Raw genomic sequence first — 22198 nt, forward strand, 5'->3', positions numbered from 1 at the left:
TTAGAGGAACAGACGATCTCTCGATCAATACCGGTCGGGAGTTTTTCCGAGATTATGGATGGATTGCCTCACGACGGGGTCAGGTTCCAAGCGGAAAATGAATCAAGATTTGTTCGCGGGTGGTCACGCAAGGCTGCAGACGACTTGCTACATGAGAATTCTCATCTGATAGATTCGCTATCACGAATTGAAGCCATATTCCGCTGGAGGAAAACATGGCGGATTGGAAGGACGAGTGAAAACTGAATATTGATGATCTGGAACCTCACACGTGCTACTATCGGTGATATCGAAGTCTTCGGAAACCCATCGTGACTTTATCACCGAGGTGAGAACGGATCCTCAAGCCCGACAACACGTATTGCGGTCGAAAACGTAGAAATTAAATGTCCCTGGAACTCAAGCCCGAAAAGTTCACGGAGCGTTCAGCGTCACGGAGTATTCCGAAGGGGAACTCAACATTCTGGGAATAATTGGGCTCGGTTTAAGCTGAGGAATTTCTGGTGGAACTACAAATACCCGAGCGGAAAGCATCTGAGGTTTTCCAAGAATATCCTCAATTTTGGACCGAACGCGGCTTGATCTTGCGGTTTCTCGTTTTTTTTCATTTCTGAAGACTCGGTGAGAAAACGATACACGATTCGAACCGACTACGAGATCGTAGAGCCGAAGAGAAGAAACTTCATCGCGTCATGCACATTTATTCCGGAATGAAACCGCGGACTTTCGCGGGAATCATCCCATGTGGTCCCATGCTCTCTCTGTACACTCTGTATGCCCTCGGAGTCGACGACTCTTAACAGGGGATTACGTCAATTACCATAAGATGATGAGATCAATGAAAGCCACAAGATACCGGACAAACATGGCAACCGTTCCTTGGACTTAAACAATAGTGGCCATCAGTTCCCCGTTCTCCAGCTGACGATCTCTTCGTTCGCAATTTTCACCAAGGACGGGAAGTCCACTTCCATGTGCGATCTCCAGACTCGTCTCAAACGACCCCAAACCTGCGCAGGGTAGTTCGGAGACGGGATTCCGTGGAGGATCCTCGCGACAGCTCTTCCCGAGAACGTTTGATCCGGCTGACTGTGGATCAGGGAGCGGATATCACCCCTGACGAAGTCTGCATCGTAATCCGTAGATAGCTGCAATTGCAAAGTTCAGCGGTGAGGTATCGTGTGCGGGGAGGAAGTCCCAGTCGGATCGTTCTACACAATATAATCCGATTTTTGTCAATCAAAGTAAATAGCTCATCGGACGTGGAAGTTCCGCCGAAGCATGTCACGGACCTCGTTGAAGAATTCATCTATTTCGATCCCGAGTGGTTCTTCGTGGAAGTAGGCTTCGATGAGGCGTTTGAGTTCGTCGCTCTTCGCAATATCGACTTCGTCCCCTCCCTCTCCTGAAAATGAATTTGGAGGAGTTCATACCACTCTCAATCCTTCGGTAGGTTCTAATCTGGGCTCATCCAATTCTATGCGCGGATGTCCGTGAAAATGTTGGTTCTGCTGTTCGTATCGTTGCCTCCGCATACAGTTTCAGAAAAGTCGAACGCGTACCTGACTCTAACGCCACATGTTTGAAGGCGCTGAAAACCTTCGCAAGCCGTTCTAGCTGCATATTTTCTTGTTGCTCCGTCCTCTCGAATAGATACTCTAGAACTTCATCCTGATCGAGGTTTCCGAGGTCCGATGACACGTAAAGATGGAAACACAAGTCGGAAAACTCCACGACCACACCTAGCAATCGGAATACATCGTTCAGATAGTACCTTTGACGCCCTTTGTCTGGATAAGGGAGACAATCTGAGAAAATAATCTGGAGCAAACGCTCATGTGAGTCCCGCATATCGATTCCTGAACTTGCCCGTTTTCCTGTAAGAGCCCTTCGTATTACTCCATTCGAGGTTTTTGAGCTCCCGTTTGACCTGCTTCGAGTCCCAGCCCATGAACGTCGCCACTTCCACCACAGGGAATGTCAACGAGGATGAACTATTTTTATCCAGCTCACCGAACTTTTTCTTCAGGGCCACGGCCGCCGCTAATGGAGGCGATGATTTGATCAGGGACTGAAAGTGCCGGAAAAAAAGCAGTGAAATAGGATAAGCCCGAGCAAGACATGTCTATGCATGCGAAATTCGGAGTATGCAGACTAATGAAATCTAACCACGAACTGCTGCGGACCGCCGTAGCATTTTACGGTGCATGTACCGTAGACTTTCTGTTTGATTTGAATGAACTTATTCGGATGCGACTCCAAGAAACACATTAGGGTGAGGATAGCTGGAATCCGATGGGGAAGATTTAGAAACGAGACTTCAAAGCGGAAGAATCACGAATTCACCGCAGCGGAGGATTCGAACCCTACCTTCTTCTTTCATGTCAAGGTACTCGACCATTTGGGGGATATCGAGAGCGACTTCGAATTTCGGCATTTTATTCATTGCGTCCTTCAATCTGTCCATTGGTTCGAAGACTTTCCGGAGGAATTTTCGTATCACGAAACGATCCGTCGAGTCGGTATATATGTGTCTGCAAGCGGAAAAGGCAGTTAGGTAGCAGCGGTGAACTCCAATCCCCTAAGGATGCACAAACTCCGACTGACCGTTTGATTTCGTTACGATCCTCGCTTTTGAATTCCAGGAACAAATGGCAGTCACTCCTTTTCCCATCACGCCCAGCTCGACCCGCTTCTTGAACGTAGTTTTCGAAACTTTTCGGCATGTTATAATGGATGATGGCCCTGCGAGAAGGACATCCGCGATTAAACCCTCTCTCACCATCCATTTCGATCGAGAGAATGCGACACAAATTCTATTCAGTGACTGACCTTATGTCCGGCTTGTCGATTCCCATCCCGAAAGCTACTGTTGCAACTACTACGCGAACCTTCCCTTTCATGAATTTATTTTGAACGGCTTTCCTTTTCGCCGGTGCCAGACCGGCGTGATAAGCTTCCGCATCCCATTCGAGGACGTCTCGAGTTTTGTTGCGCTGTCTCTTCATTTGAGCGAGTTCAGCCGGATCCCTTCAAAAGAGGACGCCGATAATCATAACGAGGAAAGCTCCTCCGATGTCGTTCTACATATGTAGACCCGAAGACGTCGGACCCTCAGCTCGACAGACGACGAAAAAAACAGAGCCTCACCTCAACTTATCCTGCATTGAGGTCCGGATGAGGGAAGCCAGTCGTTCTGTTTCGTCTCTCCGGGTGGTGTACACGATGATCGACGAGCTTGCAGAAAAGCGGTCGCTTTTCAGAAGACCGATCAGTGCCTGAGAAGCACAAGATTCTGAACTCGGAACGACACTCATTTTTCTCGAATGCAAATAGTTGCCTTAAGGAAAAAGTGGTAGATCGGCGAAGTTCATTACCGCGTCGCGATCGACTTCTTTTGATGCTGTGAGTATGAGGTTAGAGGGCAATTTGAATAGTCCGACAACACCGTCTGAACTAATTTGCAGATGCTGTGAAATGTTGTCGCAGGTCGATTTCGTGGCGGTGGCAGTCAGCGCGAGCACACACTTGACTCCCATTTTCTCCCGCAGGGTCTGGAATGATTCTCGTTTCTCACTCAATTTCCTGGTGACGATCTCAGGGGCATAGGTTCAAGCCCTCGTCCCGCAGAATGAGAGGATCCCGAGGGTGTCTCACCTTGTGCAATTGTAGATACGACGGCCGGAAGTTGTGGGACCACTCAGAGAGACAATGAGCTTCATCGATGCAGACAAAAGCGATTGGCGGAAGTCCCGAGAGAAGTGACCCACCCTGACCGGCCGCTACAACGGCTTCAGGCGAAACTAATACAGCATGGACCTTCGAGAGAAGCGTGGGCTTAATTTGCGTTCGCTGATTACTCATCACGGAAGCCCTCGTGAATGAAAAATCGTCATCTCGTAGGGTTTGAGTCAATCATAGCGAGCGAATCCGGGGACGAATCTCACTCGGTCCGACAGGAGAATGAGACATACCTTGCCCTCGCGGATCAATTCCAGCGCTTTCTCCCTTTGTGGCTGAGCCATTCCTGAATGTAGGTAGCTCGCTTTGAAGGCTCCTGGGAGTCCTGTCACTTGATCCTCCATCAGTGAAATGAGTGGAGATACAACTAGAGTAATGCAATTACTTCGCTTCGCGAAAATGTATGCGGGCAGTTGGTAGCAGAGAGATTTCCCCGATCCGGTGGAAGAGACCATCAGCGTAGATTGTCCTGGAGCATGGGGAACAGGGAAGCGTAAAATGGGCGATGTCTCGGGAATTCATGCCGAGGAATAAGGCCTCGTCCTCTCCCTCTTCAGAATTGAAGACGAAAACGAATGGGAATTTTCGGTCTGAGGCAGAACGCCTGTGCATACCTCGGAGTATTCGCTTCACAACAGTTTCTTGGCCAGGCCTGAAATCTTCGAAGCCCAGTTCCCTGAGCGATTTTCTGACTTCCATTTGCTCATCTTCCTCGTAGAAGGAGATCGAATCACGAGCCGGGTCGACTTCGGGATCTTCCTCGGGATTCCCTTCAGGAATGTTCGACATCAGCTCCTCGATTTGTGCGTCATCCATATTCTCAACGGAAACGTCGTTTACAACGGGCTTATGCGAAGGCTCCGCGGGTGTTTGCGAGGCAGGCATCACGTTATAGTTGTACGTTGGAGCTGAGGAATTTCCAGGTGAACGGACACTATTGATACGCAGCTTCATATCGAATGACGTAGAAGGAAAAGCCACCTCCTGGCTAGCTCTTCTCAGTCAGAGGGCACGGATTTGATAATTTTACCTTGGCTTGCGACCAATCCACCCGCATTCACCATAGCCGCGACTTCATCCAGAGTGGGAATGTGAATCTCTTCGGCAGGTTCGTCTTCTTTCTGCTCGGGCTTCGGTTTCGCGAAGCAATACCTTCAGGAAAAATGCTTAGGACTATTTCGGCTTCGATACATAATTCGGATATCGGGTGAATCGACTCACTTGGCCCAGTGTCCGAAACCCCCGCATTTGAAACATTCCGAGGAGTTCATTCTTGGATTGAAGCCCCCTCCACCGCCTTGAGACTGTTTTGCTTGCTTCCATTGTTCGAACTTGTACTTCTTGAAATTGAGTTTCTTGACCCCGCGTGAGTACGTTTTCTTCCTAAGATTCGCTTTGACGAAGTTCTCTCCCATTGTTCCGTTTGCCATTCGTCTGAAATCGATAGAATTCCATCTATGGCGGATGAGCTAAATACATATTAGCTCGATTCGCGATCATCTTCATCCGGCGGAGAGTGTCTCTCGCGGAGCTCCGACCGAGGGGATCATCCATGAATGAGAGTTAGTCGTGCTGGATTTGATATATTACCTTTCGAGGCTCGAGACTTTTTGTCGTTTCGATCTATTTGGGCCAGAACAATCCTCAACGTAAGCTTCCGGCTTCTTAGCCTTGGGTTTCGCGTCCGAAGGGACATCGTCGATCGGCCCTTCAGCGCCGAGGTACTTCGTTTCGGTCTCAGGGGCGTCCTCTTCGATTTCGCCCTCCCGTTTCCGTTTCCGAGAAGGCTCTTTTCTCGGCACACTTTTCGTCTTCGCTGTGGCTCGCTTAGGCTTGACTCTGAGATCGACGTCTATTTTCGCATTGATCCGACCGCCTCGCTTGCGCAATTTCTTCACCTCGGAGTCTTGGGCTTCAGCCGTTCTCACAGTCTCCCTGGGGATTCCGATATTCATCAGCGTAAGCGATTCGAATCATTCTCCAAAGGAGAGGTCAAGCATCATATCATGGATATAGCGCCTACCGAGTCGGAACTTACCTGGGATATAGCTGCACGACACTTCCGCTATCTGTGTTTCTGCCCGACGCGTGGTCTTCGAAAGGATCCAAGATGCTCCTCGGAGCGGGACGCTTTTCACCATTTTCGATTTCATCGGCCATCGTCTTTTCAGATTCAAAGCTCTCCGAAGAAGAAACCTTCGGCGCTCCCTCCGCTTTCCCGTCGATCGTGTCGACATCTGATGCAGAAGAGTAATCGACGATAGCGCCCAGACTACACAGGCTCGGGAGTTATGTTCGTTGGATGGAGGGACTTGGTTCTCTGCTCCACTCACTTGATTTGTCGAGAGTCTCTATTTTCGGATTTGCGGCGAACTTCTGATGAGCTTTCATTTTCCTGACGTTTGCAACGTCCGATCGTCCCTCCATCTCTTTGGAAAACTCTTCCTCGAACGTGACGACGCTTTTGATTTTCTGCGCCGGTTTCTCACAGTTCTCCTCCCCCGTGTCATTCTCCTTCGCCGTGGATTCCTGTCATCGATCGAGTCAATCTCTGAGCAATCTCTGTCTCTCGAGTCGATAAAGTCCTCGACTTTTCTACCACGGGAATCCCGTAGCCGGGACTACGAAATCCGGTCGGAACTCACTCTGGCCAAGCGAATGGCTTCCTCAACCTCCGGAGTCGTCGTTACGGCCTTGGAAAACGCTTTGATTTGACTCAGTTTGAATGTCGCGCTCTCGTTTTCTTTCGGAGTGTTCAGCACGATTTCCGGACTCGTAACCGCGAAGCTTTTTGGTGCGTCCGAGATGTCTGCGAAGAATTAACCCTTCGGGAGATCCGTTTGACATCTGAATTTTTCGGCGGACAATTCGCTTCCAGACATCCGCAGATACGTAGGAAGAGCGGTATGTTCCGACTGACACAGTATCTTACTTGCGTTACGCTCGAGCCAAGCTGGGTTCAAGTCCCGATTTCTGAAAACTGGTCTGTAGGAGAGCTTCCTGTCCTTGACTGGACTCGGTACATCGGTATTTCGAGAGCATTCAGATCCGTTCTCGTCTGTCGTCGACGGATCCTTCACTGATTGGAGCTCCGTTGGGGCTCCTACGTCCTACGAAAATCGGATTATCTATCCTTAGATTCCTCGGAACCAAATAGACTCCCCCGATTCGACGCCTATGACTACACACCGATTTGTCACCCGAGGGATCACCCTTTGCCGGTGCTGGTTTCGCGGAACGGCGGAGCCTCGCCAGACTGTTCTTCCACGCAGAACAATCTGGTTGGAATTGAGCCCTCATCTTGGCGGCGAGTCGTTCCTGAGCCGTTTGCGCCGACGGCGATGCGGTCTGTAGGTAATGATACAGCCTGGATTCGACATCTCACAGGGGAGAAACGGTCCGCTCGAGTCGGGAGAGGCTCGAGAGGCTGAGACACTCTTTGGCGAGGGTTCGCTCGCGAGCTCAGTGACTGAGAGTGAGGGAAATCGGAGGCTGAAAAAGTTTTCCGCATAGAACTTGCCTGACTGACATTGAATTCCGATCCCCAAACCTCGCCTTTCCTGATGCGGCTCTCTTGAGCTTCGACCTCTTTCTGTTGACCTTGTTTTTTATGCTTGGAGTATAGCACATACGAAGCTGAAAATCATCGTTCTCATACTCCCTAAAAATACTCCGACCGCTCCCCGACGAGTGCGGGCTGATCCCAGCTACGATGTCCACAATCGTATCCTCTCCGAAACTGACCTCGTACATCATCTGGAGCTGTCTTGATGTCCGCGGGCTCTGGGACTCGCATATTCACACTCAGAAACTTTTTCTCCCATTGTTTGATCTTGAGCTTGGCTGAGAGAACACAGGCTTCGTCCACAGACATTCTTATCCGACTCACACGGAGAAAGTGGCATTCACAAAACTTATGCCAGTTCTGGACATGAAGCATGGAAGAGCGCGCCAATCAGCTGTCTTGTGAGGCGCCAAATTCGAATGCGCCGCGAGCGACCTTCTCGTCAGCTGTTCTGGCGCAGGCGGCGCGAACAGCGCGCGAAACGGCAGACGGCCGTTCTTTCGGCGAAAATCCCATGGAAGGGCCCCCGGACATGCAGCGATCGCTCAGAGATCAGTCGGACCCTATCAGATTTCCCCCAGAAATCTCCGAGGAGTCCATTCGGGAGCGCAATAGTGATACCTGGTTGAAGAACTTCCCATCAGCTTGAATGAAGATCGCAATTCTCATGGGTAAACTCGATATTTATTAGCTAGTCATTAAATAACGATCATCTTTAGGTACTCAGGATCGGACGACGACAAACTAAAGTGGCACACGGATCAACAAAACGTCTTTTGGTGCTTGCGATTCGTGAAACATATTCAGTAACCCAAGAAGCGGAACAGAGCCGCGCTGGGTACTATTGATCTCAGGAATCAGAGCCCGCGGGCGCAGTATGCTTCCCAGTATTTCTGATCGTCTAATAAGTTTTTTTCTCTGTGTGAGAAGCCACGCCCCAATCCTTTCTGGGTCGATTTCTGTCGTGGACTATTGGCGAAAATCTTAGTTCTGGAAAGCAACCGAGAGGAAGGTAGTCGGTCCGTCGGTGGCATCCGGGATTTCGATTCGGATCCTTAATCTGTCCCCTCGGCTCCTCCCTCGAATAAGGTCCGACCTATCGGAAGGAAGTCATTATGCTTCCTATATCCCCTTTCTGCAAGTGATGCTGCGGTCGGGAGCTAGCGATCGTTTGGCCATGAAACGCACCAGGATCGCGATCTGTATCTTTCTTTTCCTGGGGACCCTGTCAAATCTCTCGGTACCGCTTTTCAGATCTGTATCACGGAATGGACGACTATTGAGCTCATCGCCAGTATTCCGACGACCGAAATGTGTTTCAATGCGTGGAAAATAAAGCTCAGAAGTTCTACCGGCATTTTTTTTTTGGTCTGAAGCAGTGATCTGTTTGGGAAGGCAGTGTTCAGCGAGCTTCGGGCAAACATAATGAAACTTCCAACTAAGCTGAGCCCGGGCCCGGGAGGGTCAGCAAAAAGCTTTCGGGAACTGAGGCATGACGGCGACGTAAGGCACTCGACCGAATATCCGACACCGAAACGAAGCAGTGTTGAAGAAACTCATTCTTGTCACCCAACAGAAACTTGTTTATCAACAAACTGAGAGCGCCTCCCCAGGGGAGATACGAGGCAAGGTCAAGAGAGTGTCATCGGAGTTCCTGGAGCCCTCAAGGCCTGATTCGTAGGCTTAGTGATTTGCTCGAAGACTTGTGATTTTGCGGCGTCACACGCGCACAGAGTTCAGGGGGAGTTTCTTAAGTAGATAACCTATTAGAAAAGTATTTTTTTCTCCCATGTGATTGTAATGCTTTAGATATATGCATTTGACTGTTCGCACTAAATGACCATAAACCAGATGAGTTTCTGCGTCACGCATGACACGCCATGCTCTGAATGACTTGAGAGAAAAAAAAAGCCTCGAGGGTCTAATCGTTGTGGCGTTGATGAGACCACCTTCTCTCGAAGGTATCAGATTTAAAATGGATGAGGTGGATCCAAGCGTGGAAACTCATTGCAAAATACGCTCTGTAAGTTATGCATCACTTTCACTGCAGCGACACGACAGCGGTCCCGCAGATCTCCCAGGAGTCTTGCCGCATAAAACTCTCAAACGCAAATAAGTTCATCTGTCTTGAGGAAATGATTTCTGCTCACCCTTATGGACGGGAGACCATTGAGGATCACCCTGACTAGATATGTTGGGCGGCTTCGTCGAGCCGCTCTCTGATTGAGCCTTCGGGATGAGACCACGTTAGCGGACTGAAGAGGGGACGAAATTATGGAAAAAATTGGAAGAAAAAAACAGCTGGGAATCTTCTCGGAAAAATTCCCAGATAACGCCTCCAGAGACCCAACACTGTCGAAAATAGACAATGATCACGTACTCCATTCATGAGAACAGAACGAGGCCCCTGCTCGCTCTTCGCGAGATCGCAAGAAGCACTCACGAAGAACCTCGGACAGGCTCTCATCGATCAGAGAAGCCGATTCGGACGCTCATGCTGTAGGCTTATGGCGCGGACAAATGCTGATTCGCGAAACCAAGTCCGATCGATCCGAGACATCCCCGCCGAGGCAAAGGGCGTATGAAGAGATTAAGCACAAAGGAATCATCGTTGCAATGCCGATCTCTAGGACACCTCTATGTGCTACGACATCGAGTGGGAGCGATCGCGACCACTTCCAGTGAAAAATTGAAAACGGGAGGTTATGAGATGAATGAGTGAGTAGATGCCTCTATCACTTGCAATACGTGAATCACACGTCGCGCGACCAGAGATCCTGAGCCGCTGCTGATAGATGAGTCCATTGAAAGATTCGTAGATAGGCGGGTAGACAATTGGATAAGTGTGATTGATTGACTGATTGATATAAATCCACACGGTATTCTCCTAGATATTTTCCCTCCGACTGAGGAATAGAGAGCGATTTATCATCGAGTATGTAGGTCTCAAGTAGTTTGAGAGAAAGCTAATGAAAGTCCTGGCCTCTGGCGGCCTTTGTAAAGGCAAACCCGACTGTGGTGGGCTCATGGTCTACGGAGACGACGGTTCCGCCACCAGGATCGTCGTCTTCCCAGCGTCTACCGTCATCGTCATCATCAATCGTAACTCCAGTCCATCAATTATTCGATCAATCCACCGGTCAGGCTGGCTGGATAGATAGATGGAGTCCAGCGTCGCACAACCAGCTCCCGCTCATGACGATTCCATAACGCATCTCAGAGCACGCATTTCTCATTCACTTCACTCATATGCAGTCGAGCCCAAATTCAGACAACCATCAGTCAACCCGCAACGTAGGTACCCAGCCTGACTACGTCAACTTCCTCTGTGCTTATGTGGGGACGTAGGTGTGTGTTTTCCCCTTCGTATGATTTATAATGTTATGTTCGTTCGTTTCCGTCTCTGTCTTACTGTGAGTCTCTCTCCGAGTCTTCCATATATGTCTATTACCTCTAAAATCGTCCAATAAATTACTCGAAACGATCGCTGTCGAATGTGTTCCCGTCGTCAGTGGAGTTTCCACGGCTACTGAATACCGATTCTGTTGAGCTCGAATGAGCTCTTGACTCGAGACAGTGAGTCGCTGTGAGCCACTCATTCTTGAGTCGATTGCGTCGAGTCATCAGTCGGATCAGCTGTCTGTCTGATTCATGCCTTTCTCTGTATCACCAGAAATGTCCTCCGCTGTGCCGTCCAGAGTACTCATCTTTGCCGCAAGGCCCGAATGCCTGCGGGAGCGCGAGTTTCCTTTCCCTTTCCTCGAGAAAGCGCTTGACCGGATCGCTTCTTTTTCTGTCCCGGTGCACGACGATGCGATGATCGACGGAGCGCTGCGAAGCCAGTTAGAAGAAATTCCCTAATGCGCTCCGATATTCGGAGAATTAGAGAGGGGAAGATGTCTGGATGTCTCGAACGCTGCATATTCGCATGAAGTATTGTGGTACGTAGATTCGTTGGAACGAGAAGCTGAAAAATCAACGTCCCATGTCAGACTCCTCCGGTAGTGCGCGCCATGTCATCCCCAGCTCGCTGATGAAGCTTCCCAAGGAGAATCGATAGGAGCACGCAGACCGTTCTCATAAAATCATAAGTCATGAGGGGTCAAGAATCAATGAGGGCTTAATGCATGCAGGAAAGAGGATCGTTGGCTTCCGACTTCCAACGCATGGCACTTTCGGAGGATTGAGGACTTACATAAGTCTGGAATTGTGGGCAGCAATCGATCAGCTGCGGATGAGAACGGAGTGCTCCCCTTCCCGGCCACCGAGAAGCTGCTTGCCGCAATTACTGTAGCGGGACGAGGACTTCAACGTAATTGACAGGGAAAAATCCAGATTTTCCATTCAGAGAGCCCTCGAACCAGTTCGCGTCTATTTGGCGGATCAGATCGATTTTATCTCCCTCCTGAAATGGCAACGATGGATCCATCGAGTTCCCGTCTCGGACATACCGCGCACGTCAACAACACCGATCAAGATCGATCGGGGTAGCCGTCGACTCCTGAAGAGGAGAACTGGGTACCCAGTGGAAAGATCAACTTGAGCATTATATCTCTGAATGCATTCGTGTTCTCACCTTGAATTCAAGTTCTCCAGGATTCTCCGCGGAGAAGTCGTACAGCGCTTGCACGCTCGGTTTCTTCTGCGCTGAAGGAGATGGAGCGGCAGGGGACCGCATGGGAGACGGAATAGGCGAAGCTGGAAGCAAAGCACCGTGGACTTATTACGGGCTGATAATTCTTCTCCCTCGTCGGGTAGCTCAAGGTCTGTGGCCTATCTATCCCGTGCTGAGAAGTGCAGCCTCGATACAGTGATCCCAATGACGACCTTTCGCTCAGGTCCCGTCGGATGACCTTTGGCTTGAGTAGCCGCGTAATGAGATGCAAGCGACGAAGCCCGGGACTCCCGCACGCATTCCAAACTACGCTTACGTAACGTGGCATTTCATGCATAGCTTCCAGGGAGTCATTTCATGAGAGCCGTCGGACCGCTCCCGATTGTCCCGCGAACGAGCTCACGCGGCATTTTCTTTCTGATCGACTTCCCCGCGCAGCGTATCGGGAAACTGTCACTCGGATTGAGTGGAATTCGGTCGCAGCGATTGCCGTTCGGATCCGGTCAACTCGGCTGGAACCGAAGTGTGGCCTTCTCGCGCTTGTTCGCGAGTATGTTCCGTGGTCTTGCAAGCTACAGTCACCCCATGCATCCGGCCGTTTCTGTGCCTACCGTTAGGGGACCTGGCGTTCCTGTTTTGTTGGTTGAAGTTGCCGAGGTACATGTTACCTCCCTGCTGGCCGGGTGCATTGCCTGGCGAGGGGAGCGGTGAACGGCCTTCGGGAGTGATCAAGATTAGAGGTTAGTTCAGGTGCAAGCCGCTTGTTAGAGAAATCATACATCGTAGCGCTAAGTCTTCGTGGAGAGATCGACGATCGCCTCTCGATAAAACGAGATTCCGAACTCTGCGGAAAATCATCCCATGTACATAATATGTAGGAAGTCCTCAATCTGGACGTCGATCTCGTGAGGATAGGATCGGTCGACCTGAATTCCTCATCTGATCAAGATGAGCAAGCCCAGATGACATTTCGGAGATTAGGTATTGGTCACAGTAGAATCCGAGTTCTCGGAGCTTCCCGGGTATTTCACAGTCGTTTGAAATGTTCCCTATCATTCCGTATAAGGGAGATAATGAGCAAGGCCCAGGAGCTGGGCTCCCTGGTTCCAAGTTTCTGCCATAAACAATGCCTTCTGCAGTTCCATGCGCGCGTCGCTCAAGGCATGTGTAGAAGTAGTGAAGCTTTCTAGATGAAAGCATCCAGCTCAAGGTGTGATACATATGAGGGTCGGCGTTTGGCTTTGGGCGATCAAATCAATGCTTTTCTACATTGAGCATCGTCGAGCTTCCTCAGCTCGTCAACGCTCAAGAAAATATGACCAGGAGTGGAATCAGCATCTGTGATCGCGTGGTGGTGCTCAGAAGATATCGGAAGCGGAGCTTGTCTGGTCCTAGTGGGTTACTACAAAGGAATCTCAGCTCGGTACAACTCTCTCGGGTCTAAAAGCATGATGACTATTTGTCTAAGCTCTAAAGGCTTACGGCTCTCTGTTGACAAAAAGGTAGCATTATGATAGGATGACAAACTCCGTCCTAAAATCACACAACCTTATTACTCCTAGAATTTCCGGAAACTTATTCGTAATAAGGACGGGAAGAATATTATATTCACGCCCCGGGCGGTCCGACTATAGAGTATACATGTCTCCCTTGGTGGCAGACAGCCAAGATTCGAAGTAAGCGAGAGGGCTCCCTTCCCCACAATGTACAGAATACACGATCCCAACGTTTTCAACGATCAAGTCCGAGTTGATCTGAGAGGGATGTCGACGATCTCGGAGCGGGCAGTCCGTACTAACGGCGACGATGCGTTGGCTGCCCGACAGTCACGCTCTTTGTTTACTGCACATCGGATGGGCTAAATTCTAACGGTTTCAGCTAGAATCATGCTTACCCGCGTCAAGTGGTTGCTGGTCGAGATCGGAAAGCTTCTTCGGTTCGAATGAACCTCTAGGCTTAGCAGAAGCTTCGTGTCGCAAGTCTTGGAGTTTGTCAGTGAGCTGCGCCAAGGTCTCCGCGCATTGTTGATGATACTCGCTGAACGCTTCCATAAGCGCACACAGCTGGGAAACTTGCTCCACGTCATTCTCCAGAAGGTTGAACATTCCCTGCGATTCGGAGAGAGCAACTGTCGATTAGCCGGAGAAGATTTACTCAGAATCATGTTGCCGGTCTCCGAGAGAACTCGACACGTGTCGGAGAAGAGGCTCAACCAGGCGAGGAAGCGCCTGGCCTGAACTCCAGGAATGCGGCCCACAATTTGGAATTCCCTCGAGGATTCCGGCTTCTTCACGCATCCAAGTCCCTAGATTTCTGTTTTTCAGACATTATCTTGCAAGGGCGCGGCCTATTCCTCGCAAATCAAAGTGGATCTCCACTTGCGCCTCAAGTCCCTTCTTTTCTTTGACGCCTGGCTCGAAAACCCCGCATCCGTTCCCCCCTCTCCCCCGATCGCGCTCTTGCTCCGGCATCAAGTCATTCTGCTTTGTTCGATCGTGATGCCGGTCCGATAGATCCGCGTTTCTCGCGACTAGACAGCATCCGCCCGCTGTGTTCCAATCCGGCCTTAGAAAATTCAAGCTTTAAGGGTGCTCGATTTAATGCCGCTGGGTATAAATGACTCTCCGAAGCGGAGCTCTAAAACCTTCTCGGCTCCGTCAAGCTACGGTGTGCCGGCGAAGCCTTCCAAGATGCAAGGTTGTCGAGAATTCTCCGGGGGAAACCCGTCTTTAGGATCGAGTCACTCCTTTCGAAATGTCAGAAAGGTTCTCTGCATAAGCGATCGCAGTCGATGTTCACTCGGATCCAATCATGGCTGAGTGCTCTGCTTCCCGAAGTTCGAGGAAAGTTTCGATCCCGATCGGAACTTCCTCGTCAACACAAGGAACTCGCCGCGACGTCATTGCGTTTTGGAAAACCTTCTCGAAAAATGTAGCAGACGATGCTTTTCCGTATCGGGCGCCGAACACGTCGACGTCTGAGGAAACGGCGGAGGTCAGGCCGCAGGAAATTGGGGATATCGGGTATCCCGGTTACGAGGAAATTGGCGTTCATTCTGATAGAATTCTCGCTCTGTCCGACCGGGGCGACAAGTCTCCGCAGATCCGCTCATGCTCGAATCCGATCGAGGGGCGTCTCGCCTCGTCGGCGGTCGAATTCGCTGCTCCGAAGTCGGCGCGATCAACGGAATTGCATCACGAGGATATTTCTTTCCAGAGATGTGAATCGGCGTGTTTTGATGCTTCTCTCCAGTTCGTGAAATCAAAGAGCTCACCTGTGAAGCGAGATTGAAGCTCTCCTCGAATTTTTCGCCGGCAGTTCGCATCTCTTCGTCGGTGACATGGCCTCCCGTGGTTCGCTTCCTCTTCTTGCAATCGTAGTCGAGCCTTCGGCCTTGAAGCTTTTTGCGATGGAACATAACATCCTTGAGATCCTTTTGCTGGAGTTGCGTAAGGGGCTCCAAGAAGTTCTGTTTCACATTGTCTTCGAGAGAATATTTGATGTCTGCGAGCTGCCGGAGAGATTCGCCTGGAACAGAATATTTCCGTCACTCCCGGATCAAGTTCTCATCCCCTTCCCGTCCGTTCCCTCCTCTCGAAACGCTATCATTGGACTGGAGTGACATGAATCATTGGACTGGAGTTCCGTTGATCGTCAATTCCTCCTCGAATCCTAAGAATGATCTGCGAGTATCCCGAAAGAGAGAGACTTGTTTTGGCTTGAGCGGACAGCTTCGTCCCGGAAGTCGTCGATCGGGGTCGGTCTCCACCCCTCCTCCTGATCGGCGACATAAAGGGAATAAACTCACCTGTTTCGATGAGACTTCTCCCAAATGCCGATTCTGGTCCCAAATCGGTTCCGAATTTGACCATTGAATCTCCGAGAATGCCTTCTGGTTGAGGGTATGCATGTGAAGCTTGCCCAGCTGTTGCCGTTGGACCTCTAAGCCTTGCGTTCACGGTGAGCTTCGCTCGTGTCGCAGGATTGGGCTGCAGTAATTCCTTGGTCTGGGTGATCAACTGCTCCACCAGATCATTGGTGAGATCAACTTTCTGAAAAGCAGTCACCGAGTGAGATTCGTATCCTCTCGTCCCATCGGAAATCGCCTCCTCGAAGGCAGAGTGTAGCAAGCGAACTATGCACGATATAAGGTTCGTCTCGGGGGAGCTTCTGCGCCGACGGGATCACCAACGCCGGACTAAGTTTAGCGGTTGCTAATGCTTCACCTTCGATAGGTCGATCTACACGAACTTTGCTCCGAAGGCCGCTTCACAAAAACGGTAACATTTAGGCTGGCTGACGTCCGCCTCGAACTTATTAAAACCAAGACTGCACGAGCTCAGGCAGGACGATTCGTTGCTACGGGGAGCTTCCGAGTGGATTGAGTCGAGCACGCAGATATCAAACGCAAATAGCTCTAGGAGATAGCGGCAATCGGATACGTCACCGAGGCTCGATGAGAGCAGACCGTAGGCTCCGCTTCGGAGACCCTTGATATTCGTTCATGCCGGCGCGGCGTGGCAGGGAAAAAAAGGTCATGCCACTAAGGAGTTCGAGAATAAATTTTCGGGGCAGTTTCCCCGGGTTTTGAGAAATTAAGTGGACCACATGCGCTATGATGCTACGATCTCCCGCGAAGAAGAGAGAAGTCTGATCTCTTGGAGACCGATTCGGACGAAGCGGGTATCATTCCGCAGGGAATCGGAGAGTTTTATTCCGTTCGACGTCATGCGATGCAGCAGTTGCAAGCGTCATTCCGAAGACGGACGCCGGCGAATGGGGCGGATCCTCCGCGAGCTGAACTAACCTTTTCCATATGAGTATAGTCTTCGGTGAGCTTGGTGCCTTCCGCACCTCCGATTTTTTCGCTGACATACTGAAACGGAACAGGAGACGAGGGGTGAGCGAGAAGTTATCATCGTGATCATCGGGACACAATGAGTCCAAATGACTTTTTCCACGGAATGGGACATCGAATCCACTTCGGAATGGAGGGCACGACAACGCCCTCAATCGAGTAGTTTCGCAGAGCTCCTCGTTCGAGATGAAGCAGAACGCAGTCAATCAAAGCTTAAAATTCCTTTGAAGGAGTCCCGTCAGCCCGGCTAGCATGAAAGATTCTGCATGGGATAGCATTGACTCTACAAGATGAGGAGCAAGAGCTTCTGATGAGCGGACGCTCTCCGGAGGATGGAAATCTCCTTTGTGAATAATGAGGATAGGAATAATGGTGTATCGAATGGAGACAGTGGAATCTATGATGAAAAGGCATGCCCATCATCAAAGTTGCAGAATCTGTAGCTTCGGGGGCGAGTATTGGACATAAAATTGAGTTTGCGATTATGGCGAATCGATGCTCCCGTCGACTGATGGTCGGGCGGTCAAGCGGCCGACGGCCTTACATATTGCAGGCATCTGTGTTCCTGAGTCCACTCCATTCCCACCGCGGGCTCACTCCAGGCGAAATCAATTCGGTCGGAGTGACGTCTGATTGAACCTTCTCCGGGATGCATCGCATATCTCTTCCACCATCAACGGGTTCAAGACTCTCCGATGTGGCATCCCGTAGGATCTTGTCTCCCCGTGGCAGAGTCTTCTCTCTTTCAACGGACGTACGCAGCATGTGTCCAGGGACTACGATCCCTCTAATGGACCGCAGAACCTAGTCGGCAGTCGCAGATTCTATGATTCATAGCGGCCCACCGCCTGATTTGCAGTCCTTGTGATACGGTCAGGTCGACCCCGACTGCCGACCGATACGACAACTACTTCTTGTCCCTGCCGTCCCAACCGAGGGCGGATAGTAATAACGGAGCGGAGAGCTCGTCGATGACTTTTGAGCGGAAGGTAATTCTACTAGAAGCGAATTACCCACCTGGTTGGCTTTGTTGATCTGTTTTCTCAAGCCCGCGAATGCCATTCTGTTCTTCACGAATCGATCCTGATCCTGATTCCACTCGTATCAGCTGCGAGCTGCGCTGATCTTCCTCTGAAATCAAAGATTCTCAAATTATTCCTCCCTGGGATTATTCGAGAGAAGATCCTCTCGGAAGAGAAAACTCCATCCTAGGACAGAGTCTTTCTCTTCGGAGCAATTTCGCAAGTCTCGGAATGGATGTATACAAAGCATTAGCACTCGAGAATCTTAATCCGTTGGACTATTTAATTTGCAGATGAGGGTCTAGGCCAACTAGACTGCCGCTCTCGACCGCTCCAGAACTTGTCCGTCGGTCTTCTGAACACTACCCCACACTACCAGGACGATGACTAGGGCTGGGCATTCATCGTCGCATTTCTTCCGGAAATTCGCGCAACTATTCCTCTTCCACAGACTTCATGGAGTACCGGCTCTCTATGGGTGAATGCCCATCCCTGAGGAAGACCATATTTCTGCTCTCCGTCGGAAATCGGCCGAAAGGCGAGCACAAATCCTAATCCTCAATGAATATCCTTCGCTCGGTCCCGCATCGCACAGACTGGCTTTCGGAGAGCGATTCACGCATACACATGCTCCTCAAAAATATTCTAGGGAAAAATGTCGAGACAGTGGAATCCCGAGTTATTTTCAAGTCGAGCGGTCGCAAGCAACAGTTGTTTTTCAAGCAGTGAACATTTCATATACAATCGAATCAGAGAGGAGCCATATGAAATGTATGTACTTGGGATGGACTTGGAAGATTTAGGCTCCTCGTGATGTCCGAGGAGAACGTGGCAGAACGAGGACCGCCAGTCGTCGGCAACGAATAGATTTCCGAACCTCGCTCGGCGGAGCTCCATCAAATCGGGGCTCGCCGTCTCCTCGACCCGTGAATACAGCGGATAACGCGTTCGGCTTGATCGACTTACAGCAGTCTTTCTCACTCAGAGTGATGTCAACAACAATAAGCCCCCTCCACCCTCTCACAGGCGACGGGCCTTTCAAGAGCGAGAATCTGCTGAGGAAAACTTCCCCTTCCAGAATGTGGCTCCAAAGTCGACCTTCCGAGATTGCCTCGAACATTCTTTCGGGAGCGCCTACAAGGAAGGAATCGCTTTTCCGTTATTGTGAAAGGCCATCGTCCCTTGTGCCGAGAATCGTTCCGTCCTCCGACGAAGGAATGTCGCTGATTAAGGCTGTTTCGAAAATCTCTCGAGAGCCTCCGGCGGGGTTTGACAGCGCGATGCAATTCTGCTCCCGATGCATCCGTCCCTGTGATCAAGGCTGTTCCGCAGCTAAAAGGCCTGCATGGCTCAAAACAATACGCATCCGGGTTTGCATCGTGTACGCATGTCCGGAGGTCAGAAGGCGGCTTTCCCTGCTCGCGGCTCATTCGCCGTAACAAAATTAGCGTCGACATTCACCACGAACCAGTTCTCAGCTTCATTCTTCCGGGAACATTATCTCAAATGAGTTTCGATCCTATTGCGGACAAACAGTGAATGTTCTCCATTATGTTTGACTTTGTTATCGATTTCACGCAGCCGTCGACTGAAGTGACTTCACTCTCACGTTGATGATGCTTGCACTCTGCTCGGAACACGATGCCGTGCAGTCCATCAATGCGGGTTTCCGCCACAGATTGTGGGAGTCCATCGTCCACTTCGGACGCAATCGCGAAGGACCGGCAGAGTCCAACTGTGATGCGTTGGTTTTCTCCATTGGCATGCCGGCCCCAAGAGAGAAAATGGTAAAGAGATATTACGAAGGTCGGGGAAGCGCCCTGCATAGAGGATATCACTTCTCTTCGGTTTCTTCCCCTGAATCTTCTTCCCCAAGACTCGTCGGGGGTATGGTCGAATGTTTTGCTCCCTGACGGGATGCTGTTGTAGTGGCAACATTCCTCATTCCGAGGCAGTGCGCTGGACTGGGAATCCATCGCTCCTCTCTGTACTCGAGAACCTCCCTCGCGCGATACCGCAATTTCTCACGCACGTTATCGAATACCTGTCGTTTATAGCTAGAGAGCTGATTCTCAAAGTTCCCATGTGGAATCTCGAAGCCTCTCTCTCGTTGACAAACTGTTCGCCTGCTCTGCTGACTCCTACTATCTCTGCCCATTCTCGCACTCGTGCTCTTCGAGTCGCCCGTAGGTTTTCTGCTGCTATGGCCGTCTGTCTAGAATGGTCTAAGTGGCGAGTCATACCTAGACGAACCGCGCTCGGCGAGACACAGGGTTAGGGTTGACCAACGGCCGGCTATGAAGATTCACGCTCACTCTCACCGGTCTGACACGAAAGTGAGCACTCCCGAGCCTCGGGACAGAAGCACGCGTTCGCGAGCGAACGAGACCCAGTGTTAGATAGGAAATAGGAACTAGACATGTAAAAGCTCGGAACGATTCGCAAGCAAGATTGATTCATCTTCACTGAAGGTATTAGACCCTCGGAGGATCGATTGGGTCCGTTGGGAGCGCTAAGCCGGAAGCATGGTTTGATCACTCCTATCCCCATGAGCCAGTACCTAGGCAGCGAGCATAGAACTGTAGTTTGATTATTCGAACGAGTCGCTCAATTTGAACTCTACGATCTACCGACCTCGTGAAGATGCGTCCAGATTTAGGTTATAGATAGGAATATTTATATGTATAGATAGGGTTCCGAAGTTGAGGAGTGGAATAGAATCGCGGAGTTACTCCTGACTGCATCCGACGGCCTCCACGGCACCGGGTGGACGTTTCGTCGATGGATGAAGACCCCTCAAAATGTCCGGAGTCCCGTCTGTTTCTTTGAATAGTTGATCGTCACTGTTCGTGAATCGGAGTGAATCGTTGCATGAATCGAGCTTGGGCCCGATCCGCCGCAACCGCCGTATTGAGTGCTATCGACGAGTCTCTCCCGAGCTCGGTATGCAGCTCACTGAGCCCATCGCTCGTTCCGAACCGACTGTATTTGACGTCCTCATATCCTCCCGGGGCGAAATACTTCGCGTGAGAATCCGGGTAACGTCGACATCATCGAGCGAGATCTGTCGCGGATAGCCAAGAGACAGACCACGTTCGCGACCGGCCGCTGAGCGCCCCTCGCCTCTCTCCAGGAAAATAGGCGCCAAAACGTACCACTTCCTGTCTTCAACTGCAGCGTTCGACTCGGAGTACAGCAACGTGCACAGCGAACAAAACGCAGAGACGTGAGCTTCATTGCCTTTGCTCGGCGACTTCGTCTAGTCAAGTGGATTTCATGGTTACGAGCTCCGCGCGAACGGAATTAGTTGTTATGATAATCTCTCCTATGATCTCTCGAGTTCTGCTTACGCGATCCATGTGCTAACTCTGCGAAGTCTCTCGATGATTCCGGAGAGCCAGTATTTGTCTCCGGTCACGGTCACAACCTCGAAGAGTCTTTGTCAAGCGAGAAGGTCACATAATTTCGAAAGGCACATCATCTCGGACGTCCTCATGAAAGATTCACTGCGGAAGTTCGCGGAAGAAAATCACTACGAGGAACGGACCTTCCGAGAGGTTTCGCGAGGAGAGCATTCCCTGCGACTTCACGCAGAGAACGAGCGTTCGAATGTTTTGTACGAATAGCTCCGGCGTTTATCTAATCAACGCTAATGAGCACGAAACGTTGGCACCGCCGGATGGGTCGCGAATGTAAATCTCTATCTGATCTTTGAAAATAATGAGCGAGAAGAGCTCGCTCACGATAGCAACCCGATTCGTTCCATCTTTCTTTTATTCCCCTCCGTCATCAGTTCGGCGATTCTCAGCTGTGTTCCCTCCCTATGAGAGCTCGGATGGGGAACCCACGGATTCGAACGAAGGCCTCTTCTCAGTTCGAATGGAAAACCTCGTTTACTAAGAAAATCTATCTCTCGAGATGCTTTTATCCCTTCCCGATCCACAAGTCGGAAAATCATCGAGCCAGCCAGCTTGGCAGTCGACGACTAGGGAGTACGATTCGAATTCCGTGTTCGACTTCCTCGCCGGTCGTGGCTCGAAGCCTACGGCTACTCTTCTGGCAAATCGAATATACTCACTGACGTGTGTCTGTGGCTCGCCGCCGTGAGTTTTCCGCCGCTCCACTAGATAATTCCTCGAGTGATTCAGTGAGTGAGCGGGCGGGTAGGCAAGTGAGCAGACAGGCAGGTGGGTGGGTGGTTTAGTGAGCAACCACCAAGCAATGAACCAACAACCACCCAGAAGAATTTGTAGTAGCAATAGCAGCACCACGAACCACACACGCTGCTGTAGCAGCCAGCCTACCAGCCAGCGACCGAACGAACGACTAGAGAGAGCACAACCGGACGACGACAGACCGACAGCAACCGAGCGACCAACCAACTCAGTGCTCGTTCA

At 50.7% G+C, this 22198-nt stretch overlaps 2 protein-coding genes across 2 annotated transcripts; both read right to left on the minus strand.

The window, feature by feature from the left end:
- Positions 1–690: 690 nt before the first annotated feature.
- Positions 691–7615, minus strand: RecQ4 (RecQ4 helicase). The gene is made up of 23 exons (XM_029113333.1): positions 7486–7615; positions 7262–7377; positions 6931–7089; positions 6674–6851; positions 6387–6550; positions 6075–6270; positions 5780–5978; positions 5332–5676; positions 4963–5175; positions 4772–4893; positions 4356–4649; positions 3975–4210; positions 3658–3819; positions 3378–3554; positions 3151–3278; positions 2833–3030; positions 2608–2745; positions 2371–2534; positions 2170–2285; positions 1870–2071; positions 1563–1742; positions 1293–1405; positions 691–1148 (listed from the first exon to the last, which is right to left on the minus strand). The coding sequence occupies exons 1-23, from the start codon at positions 7613–7615 to the stop codon at positions 903–905; spliced, it is 4176 nt and encodes a 1391-aa protein (XP_028969166.1). The 3' UTR covers positions 691–902.
- Positions 7616–11591: 3976 nt separating this feature from the next.
- LOC100909004 (endophilin-A) lies at positions 11592–21987 on the minus strand. The gene is made up of 9 exons (XM_029113334.1): positions 21880–21987; positions 17797–17908; positions 16729–16797; positions 15730–15973; positions 15196–15449; positions 13816–14029; positions 12533–12637; positions 11883–12004; positions 11592–11711 (listed from the first exon to the last, which is right to left on the minus strand). Exons 2-9 carry the CDS (start codon positions 17839–17841, stop codon positions 11592–11594), a joined length of 1173 nt encoding a protein of 390 aa, XP_028969167.1. The 5' UTR covers positions 17842–17908; positions 21880–21987.
- Positions 21988–22198: the final 211 nt, after the last annotated feature.

The sequence above is a fragment of the Galendromus occidentalis genome, unplaced genomic scaffold (genome assembly GCF_000255335.2).
Source record: "Galendromus occidentalis unplaced genomic scaffold, Mocc_1.1 scf7180000076574, whole genome shotgun sequence".
In the NCBI taxonomy this organism is placed as follows: Eukaryota; Metazoa; Arthropoda; class Arachnida; order Mesostigmata; family Phytoseiidae; genus Galendromus; species Galendromus occidentalis.

Bases quoted from the DNA above. Each gene is read 5' to 3' on its own strand.
- LOC100909004 (XM_029113334.1), bottom strand. From the start codon at position 17,841: ATGGCATTCGCGGGCTTGAGAAAACAGATCAACAAAGCCAACCAG. The intron at 14,030-15,195 runs GTGAGCTCTTTG...TCCGAATCGCAG, and splicing joins GCTTCAATCTCGCTTCACAG to GGAATGTTCAACCTTCTGGA. The intron at 11,712-11,882 runs GTGAGAACACGA...TTGCCATTTCAG, and splicing joins CTGGAGAACTTGAATTCAAG to GAGGGAGATAAAATCGATCT.
- RecQ4 (XM_029113333.1), bottom strand. From the start codon at position 7,615: ATGTCTGTGGACGAAGCCTGTGTTCTCTCAGCCAAGCTCAAGATCAAA. The intron at 7,090-7,261 runs GCAAGTTCTATG...CATTACCTACAG, and splicing joins CGGAATTCAATGTCAGTCAG to ACCGCATCGCCGTCGGCGCA. The intron at 4,211-4,355 runs GTATGCACAGGC...CCCATGCTCCAG, and splicing joins TGTGAAGCGAATACTCCGAG to GACAATCTACGCTGATGGTC.